The sequence below is a fragment of the Spinacia oleracea genome, chromosome 1, assembly GCF_020520425.1.
Source record: "Spinacia oleracea cultivar Varoflay chromosome 1, BTI_SOV_V1, whole genome shotgun sequence".
NCBI classification, from domain to species: domain Eukaryota; kingdom Viridiplantae; phylum Streptophyta; class Magnoliopsida; order Caryophyllales; family Amaranthaceae; genus Spinacia; species Spinacia oleracea.
This window is the reverse complement of record NC_079487.1, coordinates 60,999,671-61,025,002: the sequence shown is the minus strand read 5'-3', so window position 1 is coordinate 61,025,002 and position 25,332 is coordinate 60,999,671. Positions and strand designations below refer to the sequence as shown.

Genomic DNA, 25,332 nt, shown 5'->3' with positions numbered 1-25,332 from the left:
ATTTTTTTTATATTTAAACGTTACGGAGTAAATCATTAACTTAGTTTAAATATTATTGATTCAGAAATACAAAGATGATGCACCCAGAATTGAAGTCGTGCAAAGAATAAATTTTGCTAGGAAAACAAAAGGAAGAGAAGAAGAAAATCCTGACAACAATGGAAACCAATGACGTGGTAGAGGAAGGAGAGGACGTGCTGGTGGAAAAAAGAGACATGGACGTGTCGATTAGTATTTTTTAGTTCAAAAAATATTTGATTTTAACCTGGTTTATTTAATAGATGCAAATAATTAGAATGTCGTAGCTAAAACAACTAACCAAGTAGTTAATGTTTTCTTTATTACTGTTCAGGAGTTGTAATTACTGTTACTTTTTATATAGTTACTCTTTTTTATTTCAGTAATTATGTGATGTACAATAGTAACTATATAATAGTAAAAGTTACCATATGACCTCTAAAGCGTCTATATATCATATTGTTTATTTTATAATATAGTAATTGTTCTACAGCTAAAGTTATTTTTCTATATGATTTTTTTTTGACGGGACTTTTCTATATGATATAGTTACTTTTTGGATAGAATAATTATTCTGATCGAAATGACTATATTATTACTTCATAGTTACTATTTTGAAAATATAGTTACTTCAGAACCTATAGTTCATATAATTTACTATTTTTGTCTGCAAGAATGAATATATAATTATTCTTATTTTTATAGTAATTGTTTTATAGTTAAATTACATTTCTATATGATATAGTTACTCTTTGCATAGAATAATTATTCTTATATTATTATTATTTTTTCATAGTTACTATTTTGAAAATATAGTTACTTTACAGAATCTATAGTTTTTATAATAGAAGACGCCAATTACCCGGTTCACAATAATTTACAAAAACACCCTGGTCCAGGTCCACACAAGTGGGATTGAGGGAGATGGGGCTAATTTTATTTAAAAAGGTAAAATTATCCTTTCACCATAAATACAAGTGCGTTTTTAACAATTGAAGACGTCGAATAGCATACAATAATTACTGTCTGTTCTGCAGTGCCAACGCGTGATACTCTGCCTTTTTTCAAGTAACGAAAACTTCAAGCGTTTCTTTCCCTTTTTTTTTTTTCCTTTTAAATTTTAACTCGGACTTCTTCTTCCCCAATCTCCACTTTTTCTTCTCTCTCCTCTTGCTTTTATAATCCTCATCATCATATACATATAAATACTGCAAACCCCAAAAAACTTGGCGGTGACACCTCCCATATTTTCTCATTTCTGATTGAATTATAGCGTCCGAAGAGAGAGAAACTTGGTCAGAGAGATAGAGAAATGGCGGTGGGTTCGTCGCCGAAGGTGGATAATGGCGGCGGCGCCGGTGGCGAAGATGTGGATTGGAAGATTAAACTTGGTGTTTGTGTGATGGAAAAGAAGGTGAAATGTGATTTTGAGGTTGTTTCTGCTTTGTTTTTCCAGTCCCTCCCCTTGCCAGAATCATAATCACATTTTTTGCAATATTTTTTTTTGTTAATTGTTTCAAAAATCGCGTTCGTCTAATTGTTGAACATTTGATTTTTGGAAAAAAATATTTGAAAAAATAATAATCTGTAGGCATCTTCGGCTCCGATGAAGCAAATACTGGAGAGATTGGACGCATTTGGCGAATTTGAGGTATTTTTGGAACATTTGTTTTTGTGAATTTACGCATATTCATTGATTACGATTACATGGAGTACAGTTTTTTTTTTTTTTTTTAATAGTTTAATCCGTATTTATTTGCTCTGTTTCTAGGTAATACTTTTTGGCGACAAAGTAATACTTGAAGATCCAATTGAGAGGTACATATCACACCTTTTCTGGTAGAATCCAGTAATATTCTGAAAAGTGCGACTATATTGTTTAGCTGTTTGCTTTTAGGTTCATTTACTATGAGCTTTTTGCTTTTGATTGAGTTTCTTTTTTCTTTTTGAGGGTAAAGAATAGAAAAAGGGGAATATTGAATCGGTGGCCGTTATTATTTGTTAATCGTAGCTACTCCGTATTTGAAGTTGACCTGGGAAAATAACAGTTGGTGTAGTTGATACATGAATATTACGTGGTTGACTGGTTTGTAAATTATTGTTAAATAGTAGTCAAATATCGAGTGTGGATGTACTATTAGTGAGCATGATAGCTATCGAGCATCGTCCAACTCTGTACTAACAGCAGGTAACTTTTTGTACCATTTTATATTTGTGCATGAGATGGAAGAATATACTACTCCGTCCGTCCTTAAATGAATTTTACACTGGGTGTTATGCAGTAGGCGATTACGAATATTTTGCACCGGGTTGTTATGCACTAGTAGTCAAATATTGGGTGTCGATGTACATGATAGTTCAGTAGGAACACTTGACAAGAGGGGGGGTGAATTGTTTCTTGGGAACTTGAGTAAGTTTCTTGCGGAATTTAAACAATAAAGAGACTGAGAACAATGAGCGAAGAAAGATATAAAACGGAGGAACCTTCTTGACCCTAATCAAGAAGAACCTCACTACTCTTTTGTATTAATGCAATAACTCTATTACAAATACACTCTTTAACTCGAGTTCCTCTCGAACACGAGTTCCCCACAGCAATCCCCTTCGATTACTGTGCTACTCTTTCTCTCTCTTAACTCTAAGTCGCTCCTTTTCTCTTTGACTTAACTCTAAGTCACAGTTTTTCTCTTTGACTAAACTCTTAGTCGCTCTTTCTCTCTTTGACTTAACTCTAAGTCACTCAAGGATCACTCAATCCTTAAACCCAAAATACAATATGATAGATAGATTCTAGTACGTAATAAAGCTCAAAGTAATAAGGAACTCAAGGGACACTCTTTTGAAAACTGATTCTCTTTTAAAACGTTTAAGCTCTTAAGATATATTTTACAAAGATCAGTTGTGTGTTTTGAAAAGCTAAAACTCTTCTCCTTTTATAGGAGAGTTTATTTAGGGTTGGGTACCCATGTTCTCCTCAACTTCCCACTAATAGTTACTGCTCAGTAACATGGGCATAGTTGGAGAGAAACAAGGGAGACCAAATCAAAACACTAAATGTACGTTAAACAGAAATACGTGGGGAGAGTTTCAAGGAACATGGAAAATCTTTTACTTGAGAAACAAGGAGAATAAATCAGAATCCTATGTTTCATTTATTAATTAAATTCATTTTATTTATTAAAAAGATTTTCCAAGTTAAAACTCTTTTATAATTACAGTTAACATATTTCATTTAAAACGTACCAAAATACTATGTCCCTTTCATACCAAATTACTTATAAACCTTATTAAATACTTACATAAATCCTAAAACATAAACTCATATGTTGTAGTCTTCATGTTGCACCTTTAGAAGCTTCACTCGAAGACTTCCCAATTTGTTCCTTCTCTGGAACGTCGAGGATCCACATAATATATGAGGATCTCGCCTTAGGAACTCGCCTAAGGATCTCGCCTTGCTTAATGATTATTTCTTCAATGTAGTGTCTGACATGGATCAATTACTTGCTTATATTCCACGTTGCTTAGTTTATCCAACCCAAGATCTCCTTAACTTAGCATTATCCCTCTAAGGATCTCGGAACCTATTATGCAACATAACTTAACCAATTGTCAGGAGTTTGCTTTGTCATCATCAAAACTTTAGGGTCAACAGTACAAGTAATTGAACTCGGTACTCTTAGTGAGCATGATAGCTATCGAGCATCGTCTGAGTTTGTACTTACAAGATCTAAATTGTTGAACCATTGTACATATATTGTACATCAGATAGAGGAATATATACTACTCCCTTTCTGTCAGTCCCTAAATGAATTTTACATTGGGGTGGGTTTGAAGATTTAAAAGTATTTATAGATGCAGAATAAAAAAAAATTTAAGGTCGATAAGAAAATAAAGTAAGAGAAAGCATTCAGATGAACCGATGAAGACTGAATAATGATTTCTAGCTCGAAATAGAAGGGTGGAAACTTTTTGGGACTAAAAAGAAAGACAAAAATATACTGAGATTAAGGTCTGGAGGGAGCGCACTTTATGCACCATTGATTTTTTTATTTTATTTTATTGCATAAGTATTTCTGGTTCACATACTTTCATTGGCTAGTGATACACCGATGCTAAGTAGAGATGTTATGATTAGTAATTTAGTACTAATTTCTGATGTGTTTACAGTTTATTTCTAGTTTTAAAAATGTTTTGGGAGTATTTTTAAGACTATTTGGCAGTGGAGTTAATGTTTTCCTTGGGTCATACGGAGTAGTTTTGGAAGAGGTAATACGTGCATTAAAGATTGAATATTTTTGGTAAGGATTTATTTTATCCTTCTACGATATCAACCCCCCCCTCTAAAATTTAAAAATCTTGTTCATTTTAGTTTGCTGGGTACTTACCGTTTTCCTACATTATTGTAGCAACATAAATAAGGAGAACTCTGATGAAAATTCGCCAACATAATTACTTCTTACTTAGTTATCTCTTTAATATTTCTATGAACAGCAACACTTACCTGTATGCCGTATTTTTTGTAAATGGTACGGAAAATGAATGCGATCCAAAAAAATTGTTGAATTGTTTGCATTTTTAGAAAAAGATAATAGGAAATCCTCCAGATTGGCAATGCCTGTTATGGTCGTTCCATGGCCTCTTGGATTTGATTAACGATTGCTATTAGTTCACATATGGCCTTTTCATTCTCAAATATATTTCTGTTTGTATCTTGCAATAATTAATTTTACTAATCTCATTATCTCTAGCATCTATAGCACCACTATTACGAAGTTTATTATTTTTATCTTATTTTATCACTGATGTATATTCTTATGCAGTTGGCCTCTGTGCGACTGTCTTATAGCTTTCTATTCGACTGGCTATCCTCTTGAAAAGGTTGAGTCTTATGCAGCTTTAAGAAAGTAAGTTCCTAACTTTCCATGATCTCTTTCCTTCGTCTCTCATCATTGCGAACTGTTTAGTTAACTATTTCATGGATGCCTTGCGTTTTGTGTTAAGATAAACTGTTATTGTTTGTAATGATCGTTCTGTTATAGCTGACTAGATTTGATGGCTTATGATAATGAGTTAGGGGAATGCTCTTGTTTTTTGGGTGGAATTTGGCATGAAATGTCCCATATGGATGTTTTTTTACTTAGTTTTCGCTCCCACTACAGTAACCTCATTAATTAAGACACTTGTTTTCAAGTAGAGAAGCACTACCTTTGACGACCATGTGGGACCTTTCATGCCAAAATTTGCGTTAAGATCCCTACATTCTATAACCTCATAGCATTCCTTATGCGAGTATGGGTAGGTGCAGTAGTTGCATTATATTGTGGTTAGAGTATATTTAATTGCTAAGAGCATGCTTATTTTTGCTAATTAATCTTTCATGCATTCAAACAATTTCTTCTCTTGTCTTGTATATAGGATGTAGTATATATGCTTTTGTTCTGAGAGTTTTTATTGTGTTTTAGGCCCTTTTTGATCAACGAACTGGAGCCACAACACTTGCTGCACGACAGAAGGAAGGTGTATGATGTATGTATTACAATGTTAAATAAGCCATCATATGTTGTTAATGGAGACGGAAAATATATTAACATTCACACTGTCTGTTTTTATGGATTTTTTGGTATTCATTTCTATGCTAAAAACTAAAACTTAAGAATAAATCAAAAGCAGTGCAGGTGTCATTTGCACTAGGATCAGTTAGGCTTATTGCTGTGGATTGATGCTGTCTTTCCTTGTTTTGCATATGTTAGCGTCTGGAGATGTTTGGTATTCCTGTTCCTAGATATGCTCTTGTGAATAGAGAATTTCCATTTCAAGAAGTGGATTATTTTTCTGAAGATGATGATTTTGTAGAAGTCCATGGTGAGCGTTTCTCGAAGCCGTTTGTGGAGAAACCTGTTGATGGTAAGCCAGTTAATTGTTTGTGTACTTTGGCGTGTAGGGGTTCTTTTTCTTTTGTTCATAGTTGGACTCTTTTTTTTTTTTTTCTTCAAGTCAATAGAATATTATAGTTTTCATAATTATTTTTCTTGTTATATATTGTGTTCATTGTTTTATTTTTTCTTTCATTTACCAAAATGTTTTTGTTAAATTTGATGATTATGTTTTATGGAACATGAAGTGACTTTTATGAGTGACCTGTTTGGGGGAGTGGTTACTTTTTGTGGAGTATTTGGTGACCTGTTATAGGATCTTTATAGGATGACATGACAGTGGAGCCTTGTTGAAGATATTTGCAACTTTATTGTTTGGCTACTTTGGATCCAGAATTTAAGTTTATGGTCCAGTTGTGTAGGGATATAGCATTAAATTAGCTTACATGGAGAACTGGAGTTGAACTTAATTAGCTTACTCATGAAGCTCATGAAAGTAAGCTCATGGTAACTTTTCAAGCTGGTATCGAGGATGTATGAATCCAATTCAGGTGAAGGAGTCTGGAATTTCGACTCCTTGAAGTTGATACGAAATATGGCATATCATCTCATAATTTTCTTCCGCTGTTCCAGACCTTTCACTCCAACTTTTAATGATCTCCTGATATTGTTTCCAAGTGTAGCATCTTTGTATAGGACTTCTGCAATCATTCTGCTCAACTCCTTGATATTTGTTTTTTCCACCGAAGAAAAAAGACTGAAAAGGGCGCCCCAATCATTAATTGCTTCAAGATTAAGTGATTGTAGTTAAGAATGCTATTTTAGTTTTTAAATGATTTAGAGACTCAGCGGAACATCCAAAAAAGTTCTATTCTCTCATTTGTGTTCAAGTTCATTGAATTTTGTTATCATCTTGCTTATCTGTTTCTCCCCCCTTTTTTTTTTCTTTTTTTAAAATTTTTTTAAACTTGTTTTAGTATCTAGGAACTTCTATTTTCGTTTTTTCTTCAGTCAATCACCTGTAAGTGGATAACCTGGAGATGTTATTCATATAACCATACCTTAACGTAATGATTATATTCAACCGCTCTTCAATCTTATTCCATCTTCTCATAGGCACCCCTTGAATCCAGGGTGACTATGAGAAGACGAAATAAGTCTCAAGGGTGGTTAGTTACAAAAATTATAGTTAGGGGTGGTTATGATAATATTTCCTCCTTTAATGAGTGGTTATTATCAAAATATTCTTTTATTTATGGAAACCTCTGTGAATGATTCAGAGATATGCGCCTCCTTTAGTTGATAGTGTTGTATACTTGTATAATTAACTATTTCTCAAAGTAATATTATGCTAACAGTTTTTATTTGCATATAATTAGGTGATAATCACAGCGTAATGATATATTATCCCAGTTCTGCCGGTGGGGGTATGAAGGAGCTATTCCGAAAGGTGGTCTATTTAATTTCATGGCATTTGGTCCTCTTCTTTATGAATTCAGCTTAAGATCACATATAGGTTACTAGGACACGGTCCAAATGAATTGATTGTTAGAATTAATAGGTCTTCTGATCAACAAATTTGTGAAAAGTGAAAGCATTCTTATTGGATGATCATGATCTATGTTACTCAGACTCGGGTACGAGTCCAAGTGTCCAACACGGCTAAATTGTGTAACATTTCTTGATTTTAGACCAAAATGAAGTGTCAGTGTCCATGTCTATGTCGAAGTGTCAAGGTATATATCACGATACTTTCAAAGAATCAAACATTTGATCGGTGGATCCATGAATGGTTGGCTAAAAGTCTTCCTTGGATACCTCAAGACTTGTATTTTTTAATTTTTTTTTATAGTGATGGAAAGTAGAGATGAAACAGATGATTATCAGATACATGGCTGGCAATTATAATTGTCAAATATCTGAATTGTTAAAGCGGTAAAAGGAATATGTTACTTCGTATTATCCAGGTAGGCTGGTATTGTCAAATAGTTTATGATGATACTTATTTGTTTTGGTATTGTTTAGGTTGGGAATCGTTCCAGTGAGTTCCATCCCGATGTCCGAAATGTGAGACGTGATAGCTCGTATATATATGAAGAATTCATGCACACAGGTGGAACAGATGTTAAGGTGGGTTAACAAACAACAGCAAAAAACTTGCCTAGCCGTGCATTTAGTTTTCTGAAGTTTATTCCAATGGTTTTACTGATCTTGTTGCGCATGTACATAGTTAAATACATTTATTGTCATAGAATAGATTATTATGTGACTATCCACAAGTAGTAATTATAATTTTGAGAAGTGAAGGTTCATTTTCTGTTTTAGTATCCTTAGAATTGCATTTAGGTAGTTTATAAAGTATTTTTCAGTATCTTGTTATTCAGAACATGGGAAGACTATTATGTCAATTATAAATTTCTACCTTGGTATGAAGCATATTGGAAATCACTGTTATTTTGCATACAATTGATGCCGCCAGGGTGCCACAATTTACAGAGTTTTCAGGTGGCTTTGTGGGGTTACAGGTTACCATACAACTTTAGCATCATAAGACAAGAAGAATAAATTACATTGTTTAAAAGGATGTTATAGCCAGAGGCTTCACAGATTGGCATTATCTTGTTTTACTCATTAGATTGATTCATAAGGTCAATGAAAATTCATAAGGTTTATTCATAAGATTGTGTTACTATGTATTATCTTTTTCTCCCAGTTTTAGGTGTTAGGGGTTGAGTGGATGATTCACTACGATTGCTGTAATGTGGCAAAAATGTTTTCTTACTCCACCTTTTACAGTAATATCATGCATATCTTACTGGTTTTAGTAATAGAGGATAGCTATTTTACTGAACTTGCAGTTCTAAGAGGCGAGTAATCATTCTCTCTCTTGTGCCTTAACTTAGTAATGTTTATTTTATCCCATTATTCTGTGCTCATGTTGCGTATTTCCTATGTGTACTGTGGTCTAATGCTAGGCCTTAATATGGGTTCCTACGTCTAGAGATACATGTCTTGAGTCCTGTTATAAGATGTTACATTGTTACCAAAAAATTCTCCAATTATCCCCAATGGAAACTTTTAGGGGCTGTTTGGATCAATTTAAAGATACAGAATGAGTCAAGAAAGAGAGGAAAGGAAAGGGATAACGAAGGGTTTGTGGGTGGTAAGGCTGACAGTGAGGTAGTGGGGATTGGCTGTAGTGTTCATGGGTTCCACTGTGTGAAAGCATCAAAACAAGGGTGCTTATTCTCTTCCCCTTTCTTGTAGACCCCTTAACCAAGCTCCTCCTTGAATTAGTTGAGTTTTCTCTGCAGCCCTCTCCTTAAACTGCAATAGTAAGATGACTTTTCTGGTATTAAAATATTACTAGTGTCTTGCTCCTCATTTTTTTTCTTTACCTGTGTGATACTCCCTCCGTTTATTTTTGTTCTTTCCATTTGGGAAAAGGGGAGAAACCAAAGAGGAGGAGGAGAGAGGGAGTGTATTTGAAGAGAGAAATTATTTAAAGAAAAAAAAATAAGTTTCCTCGCTTTACCATTATATCACATGGATTAAGAAGCAAAAAGGCGGGCATTAATTGAGAGATCCAATGAGAAGAAAGTGCGCAGATCATTGACCACAAGCATATTTGAAAATAATTTCAAATTGGAATAACTTTTTGAAATTTCATTAACCGAATACAAGAAGAACAAATAGAAATGGAGGGAATGCTCTCTATCTCATCTGACATTTATATTTCCTTGTGATATATAATAAGCTTTCTTTTCCATCCCTGTAACTAAAAGTGTGCAGTTTGCTTCCCTGCTGGTGTTCATAGGTATACACAGTTGGTCCGGACTATGCTCATGCTGAAGCAAGGAAGTCTCCCGTGGTTGATGGCGTTGTAATGAGAAATCCAGATGGGAAAGAAGTATGTATCCATTGCCTAACATTTCACTGATGTGCTCAGTTGTTCCCTATTTTCTGTAATTCCTTCTTCCTGGTTACTACACGTCTAAGCAGACCTTTAATTTTATGAGTGTCCTAATTGTTATCCTTTGTCATAATTCATTGTTCTCCATTTTTAAATGTTTTCTCTTATCAGAGATTGACTATGGGATGGATGTAAAGGAACTGATGATTGAACTACAGTTTAAAGATCACTAGTTGATGCCATGATTGAACTACAGTTTAAAGATCACTAGTTGATGCCAACTTAGTTAATCCAATAGCTGAGTATTTGTGAAATATATCATGATTGTTCCTTTGAACTTTTCTTTCTTTTGATTCTGGAAACAGAAACCAAATAAAAAGAAAATGGAACAAGTAAATAAGCACAAAATAGGAAACATTTGCTGTTTAATACGAAGTGTCTGTTAGTCCTTTCTACACTTTTCTATTTCATTTTTTGAACTTGGATTGTAAGGCAATTTAGTGCATCATACATCCATTCAGATGGAGTGTGCATAAACGAAGAAGTGAAGAACAACTTGTGTTTATCAGAGGTACTTAGCCTTGTGCTAAGTGATCAGAATGAATAGAGAATAGGTGATGGTCTTCATTCAACTTATTTACTCACTTAACATAGGTTTATGACGAGAGTATGGTTCCTTAGCACTCCATTTTTTTTCCCACTAACATGCAATTGTTCCTATCATTTTGGGACTAAGGCTTTGTTGTTGTTGTTGTAACATGCAATTGTTCCTCCCATTCCACTATGTTGATTAACGCTTTGGAGACATACTTTTGTCTGGCACCAATAGTCAAAGTATCATGGCCAAGACTCGCAGTTCGTCGACACCTTGTCCCGTTTCTGTACTTCTCTTTTTCTTGATAGACTTTTTTCTTAAAAAAAATGATCTTTTATATTTTTTATGCAGCATTAAAGTTAACAATTATTCAGTTATTCTACTTTTATTACCAGTGGTTAATTGAATCACATTTTAGTGATGTAGAATTTATATACTTCGTGAAGTATTTGTACTTCTGAGAAAAAATTGAAATATAGAAAAATTTGATAACCCGCTCTATCTTCCTTAAATGGTAAGGTGTTGAAGTCTTAAGACATCTTAAATATGTAAAGTTATTTGGCACCTTAAATCATACTTAAGGTGCTGAAATAGACTTAAATTGAGATGTTAAACTTACCACTTCATCTATCTTTACTGTTTTGTTTTTAAATTATTCAAAAAAGTTACTTAGAATATTTTAGCTTCTGCCGAACAAGTAATTTATACAGCTATCTTATCAGTTTCAGCAGCTTGTTAGTTTTAGCTATTAACGTTTGATTTTTTAATCAGTTTTACCTCCAGTTCAGTTACTGTTGCCAAACATAGCCTAAAGAGGACATGAAGGTGTGTAAAACAAGATGAGCATAATAGAGCTTGGCACTAAAGTTTATGCATTAATTACCACCCTGCAATAGCTATTATCTGTTATACAGAGTAGTTATTTATTATTTCTTGTAAATGCCTTTGGTTGAGTATGTTATTCTCTTCATTTGTGATGTGTTGTTTTCTTGGCCATGTTTACTTGAGGTAGAATTGACGGGAGTTCTATTTTCCTGCAGGTGAGGTATCCTGTTCTTCTCACCCCTGGAGAGAAACAAATGGCAAGAGAAGTCTGCATTGCATTTAGACAAGGGGTATGTATCGTAGATTTCCTCTATTTGCAATTTAGTTTTTACTTCCATGTTCTAGGCTAGCCAGGTCGTACTGTTCTCTGAAAAGTCCAGCCTTCCAGAGTTCTTTTCATTGATATTTGTTCTCGTTCACATTTATCACAGGTTTGTGGATTTGATTTGCTTCGATGTGGGGGTCGGTCGTATGTTTGCGATGTGAATGGATGGAGTTTCGTTAAAAATTCCCACAAGTACTACTTCAAATTCTTATTTTATTTTTAAGTTCTTTGGAATGTAATATTTTTTCTTGTTTCTGTATATGATATAATGATAAGGCTGCTCACTGTTCTTCGCCATGTTTTCTATGTCTAGGTCTTCAGTTCGTACTATAATTACATGTTCCTAAAATAGGCCTTTAGTTTATAACTGGTTGAGAAATAACTTGAAAGTCAACTTTCTCGCTATGTTACTTGGTCTCTGCATGTCACATCAAGTAATAATATTAGACCCTTTAACACTCTGAAGTTGTAGGACTTTGGATAATTGAGACTTGTTTGAATCAATAACATGAAAAATTGCACTAGAGAGTTGTGTATGTCATGAGCTTTTAAGTTCAAGTTAAAGTAATATGATTTATCCAACTATGTAAAGAAGGATTTCTTTTTGAGTGTTATATTTTAAGTTCTGGATGTGGTTGTTCCAGGGATTACTTACTACAAAGGGTAATGCTCATCTGAGATTGGGAATTGAGGTTGTTACTGTGGTTTATGAATTGTGGTCGGTTAGTTGTTATAAGAGACGTCGGCTACATGACAAGCTACAGCTACATCTCTGTCTTTGGAGAACTTGCTTTCCTGAAGCATATTTACGTTCTCACTTTGGAACAACTAATTTGGTGACTAGTGGGATTGATTTCTCTTTTTTGATTTATCTAAATTGTTTTCTTTTCGTGATAATTTTTCTATATGATATTGCAGCACTGTGGATTTGGAGCCTGCTGGTCTCTTAATAATTTGGTTTTTTATTTATTTTATTTTTAATGATATTGTGTACTTTCTACGGTAGGTATTATGATGATGCTGCTTGTGTATTGAGGAAGATGTTTTTAGATGCAAAAGCTCCACATCTATCTACTACCATTCCTCCAACTTTACCATGGAAGGTCCATGAACCAGTCAATGCTTCAGAAGGACTTACACGCCAGGGGAGTGGAATTATTGGAACGTTTGGGCAGTCAGAAGAGTTACGATGTGTAATTGCTGTACTTCGGCAGTAAGGCTACTTCCCTTCGCCATGTTTTTTTAGTGGCACATTTAGAATACCCTAAAAGATGATGCTATATATGGGGAGTATGTGTAGCTATTTGGAGCTCTTGGAACAGTTCCGTTTGCCTCGTCATTTTCCTGATTTACACGAAGGAAAATATTTTTCTTTTTTAATTATTTCGTTGTGTAGAGATAAACGTGCATTCGATACTACCAAACATAAGAAAGGATTTTCTCTTCTTTGCTGATTTTAGTTGGTCCCTTATTTTCCTCGTTCTTCCCTTCCACCTTTCATTTACATGAACAAGTATAGTCACTTCTCTTTTATGTCTTCTAATTAATGTCATTGGCTGGTGTAGTGGTGATAGAACTCCCAAACAGAAGGTGAAGTTGAAGGTCACAGAGGAAAAATTGTTGAATTTGATGCTGAAGTACAATGGAGGAAGGCCAAGAGCAGAGGTTTTTGCATGTCTTGACTACTAGGTTTTTGGTTCATTTTTATCAGTTTAAAGGCTAATTCTTTCTCTACCTCCAGACAAAACTGAAAAGTGCAGTACAGTTACAAGATCTACTAGATGCCACCAGGGCTCTTGTTCCTCGTTCCAGGTACACATATTCGAAACAGTTCTCTGGGGAGAACACTTGTTGGTTTCAGTTTCTACATTCTCTGAGATTGTGAAATTTATCATATTCATGGGACAATTGACGGTCACAACCTAGTTAATTTTCTGCCATAAGCAGGCTTGGAAAACTCCAAATATAAGCCACTATAGCCTTAATCTTTTTTTTGAGGGGAAAGCAACTATAGCCTTATTATTCTACACCAGTTTGGAGACTCCTAAAAAGACCCAGACTTCCAAGAAAAGGGAAAACAAAGTAGAAGCACACGCCATCCCACCAAATATATTTCTCTATTTATAGCTGCCTTATTGAAAAGAGTGGACGGAAGCTTTCTGTTTTCCATTTGTCTCTCCTGCCGTAATCTCAGTTTTCAGTCCCCCCCCCCCCTAGGCCTGTTGGGTAAGATATCTGTCAAACTTCCTCCCATCAAACATGGAAACGCTAACTTGACAGTCCAAGTTGTCTGTAGTTCTGTTTGCACACTATCAACTTGGGGTGTACTTATCAATATATTTATACAGGTTTCAGTCAATCCAGTATTTCAGTTTAGTTCAGTTCAGTTTAAAATTCATTTAGTTTTCTGTCAGCTCAATTTACACTCTTGGACTTTATTTGGTCCTTGGTATGGGTTAAAGTTGTGTTGAAATGTTCAACGAAGACAACATTCCTGCAATTATTATCATGGCATGCTCTCTGCCATTATTATCTAATATATAAGTACATAATACAAACACATCCCAGTAATTGCAGTGTAGTTACTTCAATAGGCTGTAAATGTTTTGTAGTAAACCACATATTTGTTTTGCTGGAACATTTGAAGTTACTTACCAATTATTTAATGCACTTATTTATTCACCAAAACATTTCTTGTACAGCCCACATCTTCTTTCATAGACAATTATCTGTCATTTCCGACGCATTTCATAATCTTGTGTGTATCACAGGCTCAGATCATCTTATCTCATTTTCTAGACCAAGTTGTTTTTCAGACTTTCCTCCTCAAAAGGTAAAGGGGTTATCCTTGTTAGAGGATATGATGGAAATAAAATTTGACATGAGAACATTTTGAGTACAATACTTGACCATTTCGCTAATTGTAAAACCAACTTAAATATTACATCACTGATTCTTTTTTTCTCTGAACCTCTCTCTGGCGAATGTTGTATTTGTGTGCCCAATTACATCTAACCTACTGTTGTCAACTCCATGTTTTACTTAATGGGCCAATCAGATGACACACTATGTAATATCTCTCTTTCTTACTAAAAGCGACGGAAATTTCAACACTTGCCTGAGCACCTCAGTAAATTCACCTTTTGTCCAGCAGTTGATCTTTAATGCTCACTGAGTCACTGTCCAGTGATTGATCATTGAGGACTTCAGTATCCAATTCCAGTGCACAGTAAGAGTCGCTGATTCACCAATCAGCGTTATGGACCTATTGACAGGGTCCATGTGGGTGTTGCATGTCTTCTAAAAGTGTGTCTCACGCTCTATATCATACACATACATTTCAGGATTTCCCATCTATGTCGCCGAAAGAGAGGCTAAGAAACGAGTCTGTACACTGCAGAGGCATATTAAGAGACCATACTTTGAAAACATGTTGCATTCCAGTTACAACATTGATAAAATTGTTAAACTGGCTGAATGCCGAAGATTTTACACTCCACTTTAGGCGTCATCCTTTGCTGGGAACCTGTAAGTTCACCACCATAGATACTGGAAGTATCCACCCTATCCCTATTACCTCAAGTAATTTATGACGCTTACAGAGATGATGTGTATGTTTCTTGTCTGAGAATTACTTTAATGCTTACTGTAACATTTTTCCATTATTATTGTCGTATTTAGATTATCTATTGCCATTGTCCATGTAAAAGCCTTTTCCCCTCTCTGAATAAGGTAGAGTCTGAGACCTCTTCAGTCTTCACTGACCAAACTATTTGATATAGAGTATTCCCTGCAAAGATTATGACTGAAGTCTTGTGTCTGCGATTCCAATTTTCATCTCAACCCGAAACCTGTGGTTTCCATGATTGCTTAGAAACTCCGTTCACTCCGTAGTAGGCATATGACAAAGAAATTATATAGTATATTTTGTGCTGTTTACGCAAGAGACGCCTTGGGACATCCATGTTTAATTTCCTTTCCTGATAGAGCAGGGAAGGATCATAATTTACTATAAGGGTTTATTTCTCATACTGGAGAATAAAATACCAAATTGGCATTGTTGTGAGCTTTTGATTCTTGTTTTCTCAGTAACCTATGTTACATGTAGATTGAAGTATGCTACTGTTTCTAGTTTTCTACATTTCAAGTTTGCCCATTTGTTGTCCAAGGTTGGAGCTTGATTTTTGGGCAATATGTTCTTTTCATGAGTTCTCAAGTTTAACATCCTTTCAAACTCAGTTTAATCTACTTTCACTTGTTCTGCAGACCTGACAGAGAGAGTGATAGTGAGGCAGAAGATATTGAGCATGCTGAAAAACTTCGTCAAGTCAAAGCAGTGCTGGAGGAGGTGATTTCTTTTTTATTTTTGAATTGAGTTATCAGCAATCTTGTAACAGCCCTTTTTGTGTGGTGTAGGTGTTCATCTTCTTTTACCGTATAAACTGAGACGTGCTAATCTTACTCACTTTGATGATATGATCACATAGGCTGAGTTGCTAGACCTTCCTGCTCATCGTATTTCCATTTTGTTTATATAGAATCATTTAAATGGATTTTATCATACGCCAAGGGGTGTCACCCTGTTGGGAGTGTTGTAATTGTCTCATTTTAGTGCGGTGCGCAGTGCCTGTTCTGAAAGCTACAATGATTCTATGGACGTGCTGTCTGTTCAGATGATTTTTCCAATATATGATCATTAAAATGGGGTTTCTTAATTGTGTAAGGTCCCGTCAACAATGTTTCAACATCTTGAATATCAACATTTTAGATCTTGTAACTCATATTAATAGTGGATGTCTCTTAGGAAGACTTTATTTGGTAGAGAAAACCTTGTTTCCTAGTTACATATTTCCAATATATGATAATTAAAATGGGGTTTCTTAATTGTGTAAGGTCCCGTCAACAATGTTTCAACATCTTGAATATCAACATTTTAGATCTTGTAACTCATATTAATAGTGGATGTCTCTTAGGAAGACTTTATTTGGTAGAGAAAACCTTGTTTCCTAGTTACATATTTTGTATTGATTTTACTAGAACAGAATCAAGGTTGATTGTTCTTGATACTTTGGTTTCCAGGGAGGGCATTTCTCTGGTATATATAGAAAGGTCCAACTAAAACCCTTGAAGTGGGAAAAGGTTCACAAAAATAATGGTGAAAGTGAGGAAGAAAGACCTGTTGAAGCTTTAATGGTCCTGAAATATGGAGGTGTTTTGACACATGCCGGAAGAAAGCAGGTTAGATATTATATCTTTCCACAAAGAACATTTATGTGTGTTGGGTTAGCCTACTTGTCATGAAAAGGCTATCATTAGTGGTTTGAATTTTGACATATTATTATAATGTACTTGTCCTTCTGTGACAGGCTGAAGAGCTTGGTCGATATTTTCGGAATAATATGTATCCAGGTACCTTAGATCCCACATTTACTGCCTTTGGTTTCTCCTATTATCTGACCTTGTTTCATTAAATCTTTATATCCTTGTTCTGTGATTATGATTTCGCTGTCCTTTCATTTTTTTCGTTCTGTACTTTGTTTGGGATTATAATCTTGCATGACCTGTCAAAAGTCTGTTCCTTTTCCATTTTCTTTTGAATTTTTGATATCTAGCTTTTCATCTATATGTTCATTGTAGCAAAATTTCCTTTTTAGTCCCCTGGGGTATAAAAAAACATATTACCGTCTAGTATGATACATTTTCTTTTTTCTTTAGGTGTAATTGTTTTGAAAATATAAAGGCCATTGGCATTGTCTGAGAAATTCAATGACTAAATTGGGGTGAAATACAATTCCACAAGTTCCCAACCCAGACATGAACAGCTCCTCATCTGAACATGGAGATTCCAAACTGAATTTACCTAGCCAACCCCGATTAAACACTCACTTGCCATCTACAATTTTTCTGAATTTCTTGGTTTTTATTTTTAAATAATTAAATCGGTAGTCTGGACTCTGGATATCTTAGAACTATGGTAGTTATTATTTTAATAATTTGTTAGAACTTTTTTTAGTTAAAATTTGCGTCTTCAATTGGGTTGTGAAACTTATGAAATGTGCTTTCAAATCATAGTATAAGCATTGCTGCATCAGCATAATGGTAAAGTTCCTTGTTTGAAGATCTGGGATTGTTTGTAGGCGCTGCATTTTCTTTTGATGGAATGACATTCTGTAATAAAATTAATTTGGAATGTTGTAGGTGAAGGCACAGGTCTTCTCCGCCTCCATAGCACTTATCGACATGATCTAAAGATATACAGCTCTGATGAAGGCCGTGTGCAGGTGAGCTTTTTTGGTCTTGCTGACCCAACATTGTTAACTTTGACTCTCTTTTACTGGTGAACCCACTGCTCAAGTAACGCTAAACTGAAGTAGTAGTTGCATTATTGATGCCAGATGTCAGCAGCTGCTTTTGCCAAAGGTCTACTTGACTTAGAAGGGCAACTCACCCCAATTCTTGTATGTCATGTTCCTTCTTTAACCAACTATTTCAAGGTCTATTTGTTTTATGACACTATGTGGAAGTTGACATTTACTATCACAGGTTTCACTTGTGAGTAAAGACTCTTCAATGTTAGATGGACTTGATAATGCTAGCATTGAGATGGAGCAAGCAAAGGTTTTATTCGAATCTTATCCCATTTCCCGAATAAATAGTTTGACTTGTAATTTCGGATGTCTCCAAATATTGTCTACTTTTGGTTGCCATGAATACTTTTGTTTTAAGGCTAATATATCGTTTGGTTGAGTGAGTGTTGTTTTCTCCTGCAGAGATTTTAGAATTTTGTTATGCTCATTAGTCAATTTAGTTAAACCAATCATACCGGTGTGGCGGTGTCCATAGGACCCACCTTGTTGCGAACACGAATACTGGTTGGACGTGTGAGAGAGAAAAACCACTGGTCTTCTTTGATTTCTGGTTGACCAACAGAGGAGCAATAATTTTGGCCTTTACTTGAAGAAGTCGTTTTTAACATTCTTCAAGATATAGAGTTTTTATTTTAAAACCCTAGATCTGATAATCAAGGCTTGCATGGAATATAATGGAACCTTCCGGCACTTACTGACTTATTTGTAATTCGCCTTAGTATTTGCTTATTTTGTGTACTGCAGAGGTAGTTCTTTACTATGATGTATTTCTGATATATTACATTGTGGTTCATGTGTATTCATTTGAGTAACCTCTAATACAGGCAAGGTTGAATGAGATTATAACTTCAGGAGCACCGACTTCCCACAATAATGGATCACCTGAATGTCCGTGGATGGTTGATGGAGCTGGACTCTCTCCTAATGCATCCGAGTACCTACCTAAATTGGTATACATATGATACCTAATCTGATGGACTTATTTTTTCCTATTTCACGTTTGTTTCTTAGCTTTAGGATTATGGTTCTGTCATTCCTATTGATAACAAATGTGCTTTGTTGGAAAAACCTAGGAGTTCCCTGATAATGCTCTTATTCTTTGTAATTTCTTCATAATTCACACCTACTGTTTTTTTTCTTCTCCCAAGGATTGTCTGAGGGGAGTTCCCACGCCTTTGGAATATCAGCTTTTATATTTTTATGTGTTCTAATTGTGTTTAAGTTAGGACATCTGATATTTGACTGCATATATGCGATATTAGAGGAGTTGATTTTTGAAGTAGTTCTAGCTGTATCTAAATTAGGAACATCTAATATTTGACTATGTATGTGAAATTGTGAAGGGATACTTGAGTAGATGATTTTGGAAGTATACATGTCAATTTTCTTAATTTCTTCCTATAAAAGACGAGTAGGATTAAATGATAATGTTATTATACCTTACATAAGTATTTCCTTTTCAGTAACTCTGATTCTTGGTTGAATGGTACATCAAACTATTTGGTTTATTAACTGAGATATGCTCCATTTTACGAATTATGTGGTTCACATAAGAATTAAGTGTCTTGTACTTGGCATATGATAACTCATGGGATCATGGCTTAATGCTTAGAAAACAATAGAATGAAGAAGTCGAACACATGATTTGGATCAATGTAATGCAGTGTGGCTATGTTTACTTGATATGCGAAAATTCATTGTTAATTGCATAATATAAATCCTGTTCTGGGTTGATTGTGAAGAGAATTTTTCATCAAATGCTTGAATCTTTATGTGTATTACTTTTTCATGCATCTGAATCTGATCATAAATTTCTCTTACTCCTTTGGCTGAATCCTGGCTGTCTAGGTGGAGTTAACTAAGAAGGTTACTGAACAAGTGAGGCTTCTAGCTAAAGATGAAGATGAAAAACTTGCAGAAAAAAGTTCCTACGATGTCTTCCCTCCATATGATCAAGCTAAGGCTCTGGGAAAGACCAATATTGATGTTGATCGGATTGCCGCCGGATTACCTTGTGGCAATGAAGGATTCCTTCTTATGTATGCCCGATGGAGAAAACTGGAAAGAGACTTGTATAATGTACGAAAAGCGTAAGTGTTTGCATCCACAAGTTGGCAAATGAAGTTGGTTTATTAGGTTAAGTTATGAGATTTCAATGGAATCTAGGAAGAAAACTTACAAGGATCAGAAGTCTAGAACTGGAGGTTTAGACATATCCATGTGACATTTTTTCTGAACTTGCCTATAGGTTCTGAGTTGTCCGTTTTGACATTTAAACTTTTTTTTGTTTGAAAATGGAAGTTTTTGTTTTATGGGAATTACACTGACATCTAATCATCTTGCAGGAGATATGATATTACTCAGATTCCAGATGTGTACGACTCATGCAAGTAAGTATTCCAGTTGTAAACCTTGTCTCCTGTTAGAAACTTAGAACTATACATGACTATCAGCTGATATGATGGTTTGTATGGCAATGGATATTACTTTTGAAGCTTTAATTGATTTCCTTGTCAACTTGACATAGAAGGTCTTGTGAGAGTTTTTATTTGTAAAATCCATCCCCTGTCAAAACATTAATATGGCACTCATTTTGTGCATGTTCAATTTCGAATGGGATCCATCTATAGCAAACAGAACATGCAAACTGTCATTACATACTGCATCCCAGTTTGATCCATTTCTGGTGTCAAGATGATACTATGTTGATCAGTCGAACCAACTAGGTTTTTATCATGTCACTGCGGAATTGGTGAAAGTCATTCCTTGCATAGTTCGCATATCCAACTGTGTGCTTGATTCTTGATCCTCCTTGTGAATGTTGGGTGATACATGACGCCTGCATTGATGCAGCCAGAACATTTAAATATTGCATGATGTTCTCTCCTTGTTAAATGATGCTTTGTGCTATTTGACATGCCAGCATCAACTAAGATAGTTGGTTCTCCATTTGACAGATATGACCTCTTACACAATGCTCACCTCAATCTTGAAGACTTGGGTGAGCTCTTCAATGTTGGTAAGGTATGTGGAATTGGTCTCAATTTAGCTTCTGATTAGTTTTGCAATACTCCATGTTCCAGACTATACTAAGACTGTGTTCATCTGTCCTTCCTACAAAACTAACATGATTATTTATTGCGGTGTTGTTAAATTTTAATATTGGTTAGAACTTAGTTTACTTGTTTTATTTTTTTTCTAATTTTTTTTTTTTGTAATGAGATATAATTGCTTTTTCACACAATAGCCCAGTCCCTTATGCAGTGTCTGCAGATTTTCCAATATGCTCGTTTGCTAGTTTCTTGAGTGCTAATTTATAACTATTTGAGACATTGTTCCTTTGCGCTTTATATATAACTGATAGGCAAGTGGTTAGGCTATACCAATGTCATCTTCGCTCAACTGCCTTAGTTATTCTGACTTATCTATGTTTGTGGTTCTAGTTACTTGCTGATGGTGTTATCCCTAATGAGTATGGGATCAATCCCAAGCAGAAGCTGAAAATTGGTTCAAAGGTATTTTGACTAGACTTGTAATTTTAACCTTATTGTATTCCATCTTATGCTTTACCTAGAAAATAAATCCATTTTAGTTTGAGGACTGTGGTTTGTTACCATTTGGTTAAACTTCGCTTGAGCTTATGCCTTATATCTTGACTACTTCAAGCTTTAGCATTCTAGTGACATAGATGTCCTGTAATATTTCTATCAGGCAAGTACTATGGGAGTATATGTAGTTTTGTCAAAAAGTGTGCTAAGTAATTCCAGTGCCGTTTTACTGCCTGGTGACAATAAGTTGCATTTTTTCAAGTGACATTTCCTTTCCGGAGTAAATGTAATAGCATTAAGGATAAAATTGAAAGAACTTGATTAAAACAATTGACATTTGCCGATAACTAAGGATTGCAATCTATCCATTCCGTTAACTGAAATCTTTAGGTAGCTTGCTTATGCTTTATGTCTGCATTCTTAACTTCATTCCAGAACCTTGTTAATAAGACTATTGTGCAAAAATGGAACTGTAGAAAAAATTTCATTGCTACTCCCTCCGTATTTTAAAAAGAGATACACTTTGACCGGCACATAGTTTTAGGAGAGTGAGTTGAATTTATTAAAATAAGATGAAAGTGGGGTAGTGGGTGAATTATTTATTATAGTAAAAAGATGATGTGAGTAAGTGTGGGGAGTGGGACCACAAGAAAGAGAAAAATATTAATATAATGGAAGTGGGGACCAAAACATGTCAAAAAGGAAAGTGTATCTCTTTTTAAAATACAGCCGTTTAAGGAAAGTGTATCTCTTTTTAAAATACAGAGGGAGTAGTTGATTACTAATCATAGAAAACGAACGAATGCAAGAGATATGTACAGTTTTCAATTTTCTATTAGTGAAAGAGGAAATTATATGCAAACATAAAATGTATACTGATGAAGCAAACCATCCTATTTCTTATGGGCTTTGGGAAATCTGTACAAGATAAACGGGGATCAATGGACTATTTTACAGGCTAAAAAAGTTATTGTCTTGTGCTTGAATGCAGATTGCACGTCGTTTGTTGGGTAAAATATTGATAGATTTGAGGAATACTCGGGAAGAAGCTATAAATGTTGCTGAACTGAAGAGTAATGATACGCAGCTTACTAAATCTGGCAAAAAAGAAGATTCTAATATTCGATCGAGTAATGATACCCAGCATACTAAATCTGGCAAGAAAGAAGATACTAATACTCGATCAAAAACACACTCAAAGAATGAAGATACAAGGAGATCTAGTGCTACTGATATTTCAATTGATCACGAAGATGATGATGAAAAGGAGACTGAATACCGCTTGGATCCAAAGTGCGTTTTTTTTTATTATTATTGTCATCCCTTCGATTTTCTTTCAATAGATTATGCTTTTCACTTACAGGCAAAATTCTTTTCCTATCTCGCCTCTAATAATATGATACGTTGGAATCTTCTATCAGGTATGCTAATGTAAGGACACCAGAACGGCATGTCAAGACTCGACTGTATTTTACATCGGTTAGTATCTTTTTTGCGCATCAGCTCCAATCAAGATCAGCAGCTGGGTGATTTAGCACTAATCAGTTTTCTTTATAGTTTATACTATTATGATAAAATGTGGAGCTCATTTTCAGTCATGATGCTTATGTAGGTTCTGTAATTCTGTGTATTGACAGGAATCTCATATTCATTCTTTAATGAATGTCCTTCGTTATTGTAATTTGGATGAATCATTACAAGGAGAGGAGGGCCTTGTTTGTCTCAGTGCTCTGGAGCGGCTGTTCAAAACTAAGGAGCTTGACTACATGAGTTACATAGTATTGAGGATGTTCGAGAACATAGAGGTTAGCAACGTGCTTCTTGTTCTTCTTTTTGAACAAAAGTTGATGATGAAGCGGATATTATGAAATGAATGAAAAAGGAATTAAGCACATGATAAATTGATAGAAACATTCTTCTATCTTCATTCAGCTTCCTTGTTTTTTAGTAAATAAGAATGGATCTTATGTTTTTGTGTTAGTACGCATTTGGGTGACCTTTTCCTGAAGACTGCAATTTCGCCCTGTTTCAATGTGGATCCTTGCAATTTTAATTTGTTAGTGACTAGAAAAGGGCAGAGCCCTCCATCAATGGTCAATTATTTGGACGGTTATACCTGTTCTCAGATGCATTCTTGAATTTAATGATTAGCACTACAATAAAAAAAATTCTAATGTTCTATTTATGGGGTTACCCTTTTCTTGGTTGCATGTGACAATCCAGTGCTTTCCCACGGTGAAGCTGTTTCATATTGACTGCAGTATTTGTTCTGTTCTGTTTCTACTTGAATTTAAGGCACATTTGAAAATTCTATGAACTTCAGATTGTTTGACAGAGTCAGGGCTTTATTTAAGTGTATGCTGTATAGTGATGTCATTGATGTGGCTTCTGATAATTTTGATCCTATATAATGCTTGGATTTATGAGTGTGAGGATGTATGTATAGAAACATAATTTCCAACAGCATGGCCAATGAATGATGTTGAAAATGGTCTTGCAGGTAGCTCAAGACGATCCGAAAAGGTTTCGCATGGAATTGACTTTTAGTCGTGGTGCTGATCTCTCGCCCTTAGAGGTAACAACTCGTAATTTATAATTGTGTTCCAAATTATTATTTGCCTTTTATAGAAAATGTGGTACTTCTAGGGTGTTAAATATATTAGTGCTCAAAGGTGTTAGTAATTGAACTTCAACTTCCATGGTCTAATTTTGAGCCTTATTCTCTTTCATCCTTTAGAAAGAAGTTAATTCCCATCAGCACAAAGTTGTATGTTTCCTTCATCTCATATCGATGCCTAAGGAGTAGGGACTAGTGTTCAATGGTTGTTAAAGGCCAGTTCTCCCCTCCGTATATCCAAGACATTGTTTTACCTTGAGAATTTGTATAGTGATTCGGAATCAAAGAACTTTCCACCTTTAATCCGTGTTATATAGTCTATTCCGGTCTCCATCCCAAGATATATTTTGCTTGGGTGATAATAATTATTGTGTGTACAATTACATTAGGCAATAGTTGCGTGTAGGCGTACAGTGATAAGTGGAATGGTGTAAAATGATTGGTACATATGCATTTTATCAACTGGAGAAAATCAGAATGAGACAACCCAAAAAAAAAAAAAAAAAGGTTAACAATATCATTGGGCCAGAGGCAGTACTATAATTTAGCATTTTCCAAAGAGATTACTGTTAAGAGGAAATATTTACTCTGGTGTGCTTAATACTTATGCTGAAGAAGACTCAAAAAAGGATTTCACTAAAGTTCTTAATGAGTGAGATTTTGTATGTCCCATTTGTGAGCCTCATGCATGTTTTCTGTTTCTTTACAGAATAAAGACAGTGAAGCCAATTGGTTGCATCAGGAGCATACTTTACCAATCATGGGTCCCGAGAGACTACAAGAAGTAGGATCCTGTTTGACTTTTGATAAGATGGAGGATATGTTGTGCCCATTTGCAATGCCTGCTGAAGATTTCCCACCCCCTATAACGCCTATAGGCTTCACCGGTTACTTCTCCAAATCCTCTGCTGTTCTTGAGCGCCTTGTGAATTTTTGGCCTTTCAATAAGCACTCCCATGGCAATGGCAAGTGACCTTGTATTTTGAACATGACCTCTATTGTGAATATCAATTTTGGCCCTGTTTTCGTTTTTTTATCTCATTAATTTCAATTTTTTCATCGTTATTTCCCAACTTTTGTACTGGTAAAAATTACGAGTTTGTGTATTAAAGTGAAGGAACATTCCTGATTTCCGGTGTTTAACTGCTGCATTTTGATTATCGTTTGACTACCATTTACAATTTTTCAAAAGTTATCGTCTTGCAAGTACCTCTGAAGTTCAAATTTTCTTCTTGTAACTAAGGCAT

General features: G+C 35.0%; 1 protein-coding gene across 2 annotated transcripts; it reads left to right on the top strand.

Annotated features, from left to right (window-relative positions):
• The first annotated feature begins 1,018 nt into the window (after window positions 1-1,018).
• LOC110803819 (inositol hexakisphosphate and diphosphoinositol-pentakisphosphate kinase VIP2) lies at window positions 1,019-25,214 on the top strand. Of its 2 annotated transcripts, none has more exons than XM_022009349.2 (30): window positions 1,019-1,432; window positions 1,610-1,669; window positions 1,790-1,836; window positions 4,842-4,925; window positions 5,484-5,547; window positions 5,772-5,925; window positions 7,274-7,344; window positions 7,920-8,024; window positions 9,712-9,804; window positions 11,443-11,517; window positions 11,659-11,744; window positions 12,559-12,765; window positions 13,118-13,217; window positions 13,294-13,364; window positions 15,819-15,900; window positions 16,632-16,790; window positions 16,919-16,961; window positions 17,751-17,833; window positions 17,948-18,010; window positions 18,096-18,170; window positions 18,745-18,870; window positions 19,769-20,010; window positions 20,266-20,310; window positions 20,878-20,944; window positions 21,364-21,435; window positions 22,460-22,761; window positions 22,890-22,947; window positions 23,106-23,273; window positions 23,969-24,043; window positions 24,795-25,214. In XM_022009349.2, exons 1-30 carry the CDS (start codon window positions 1,331-1,333, stop codon window positions 25,056-25,058), a joined length of 3,243 nt encoding a protein of 1,080 aa, XP_021865041.1. In that variant the 5' UTR covers window positions 1,019-1,330; the 3' UTR covers window positions 25,059-25,214. The 2 variants fall into 2 exon arrangements, with proteins under 2 accessions (XP_021865041.1, XP_021865040.1); XM_022009348.2 differs by having other exon boundaries at window positions 1,039-1,450.
• Window positions 25,215-25,332: the final 118 nt, after the last annotated feature.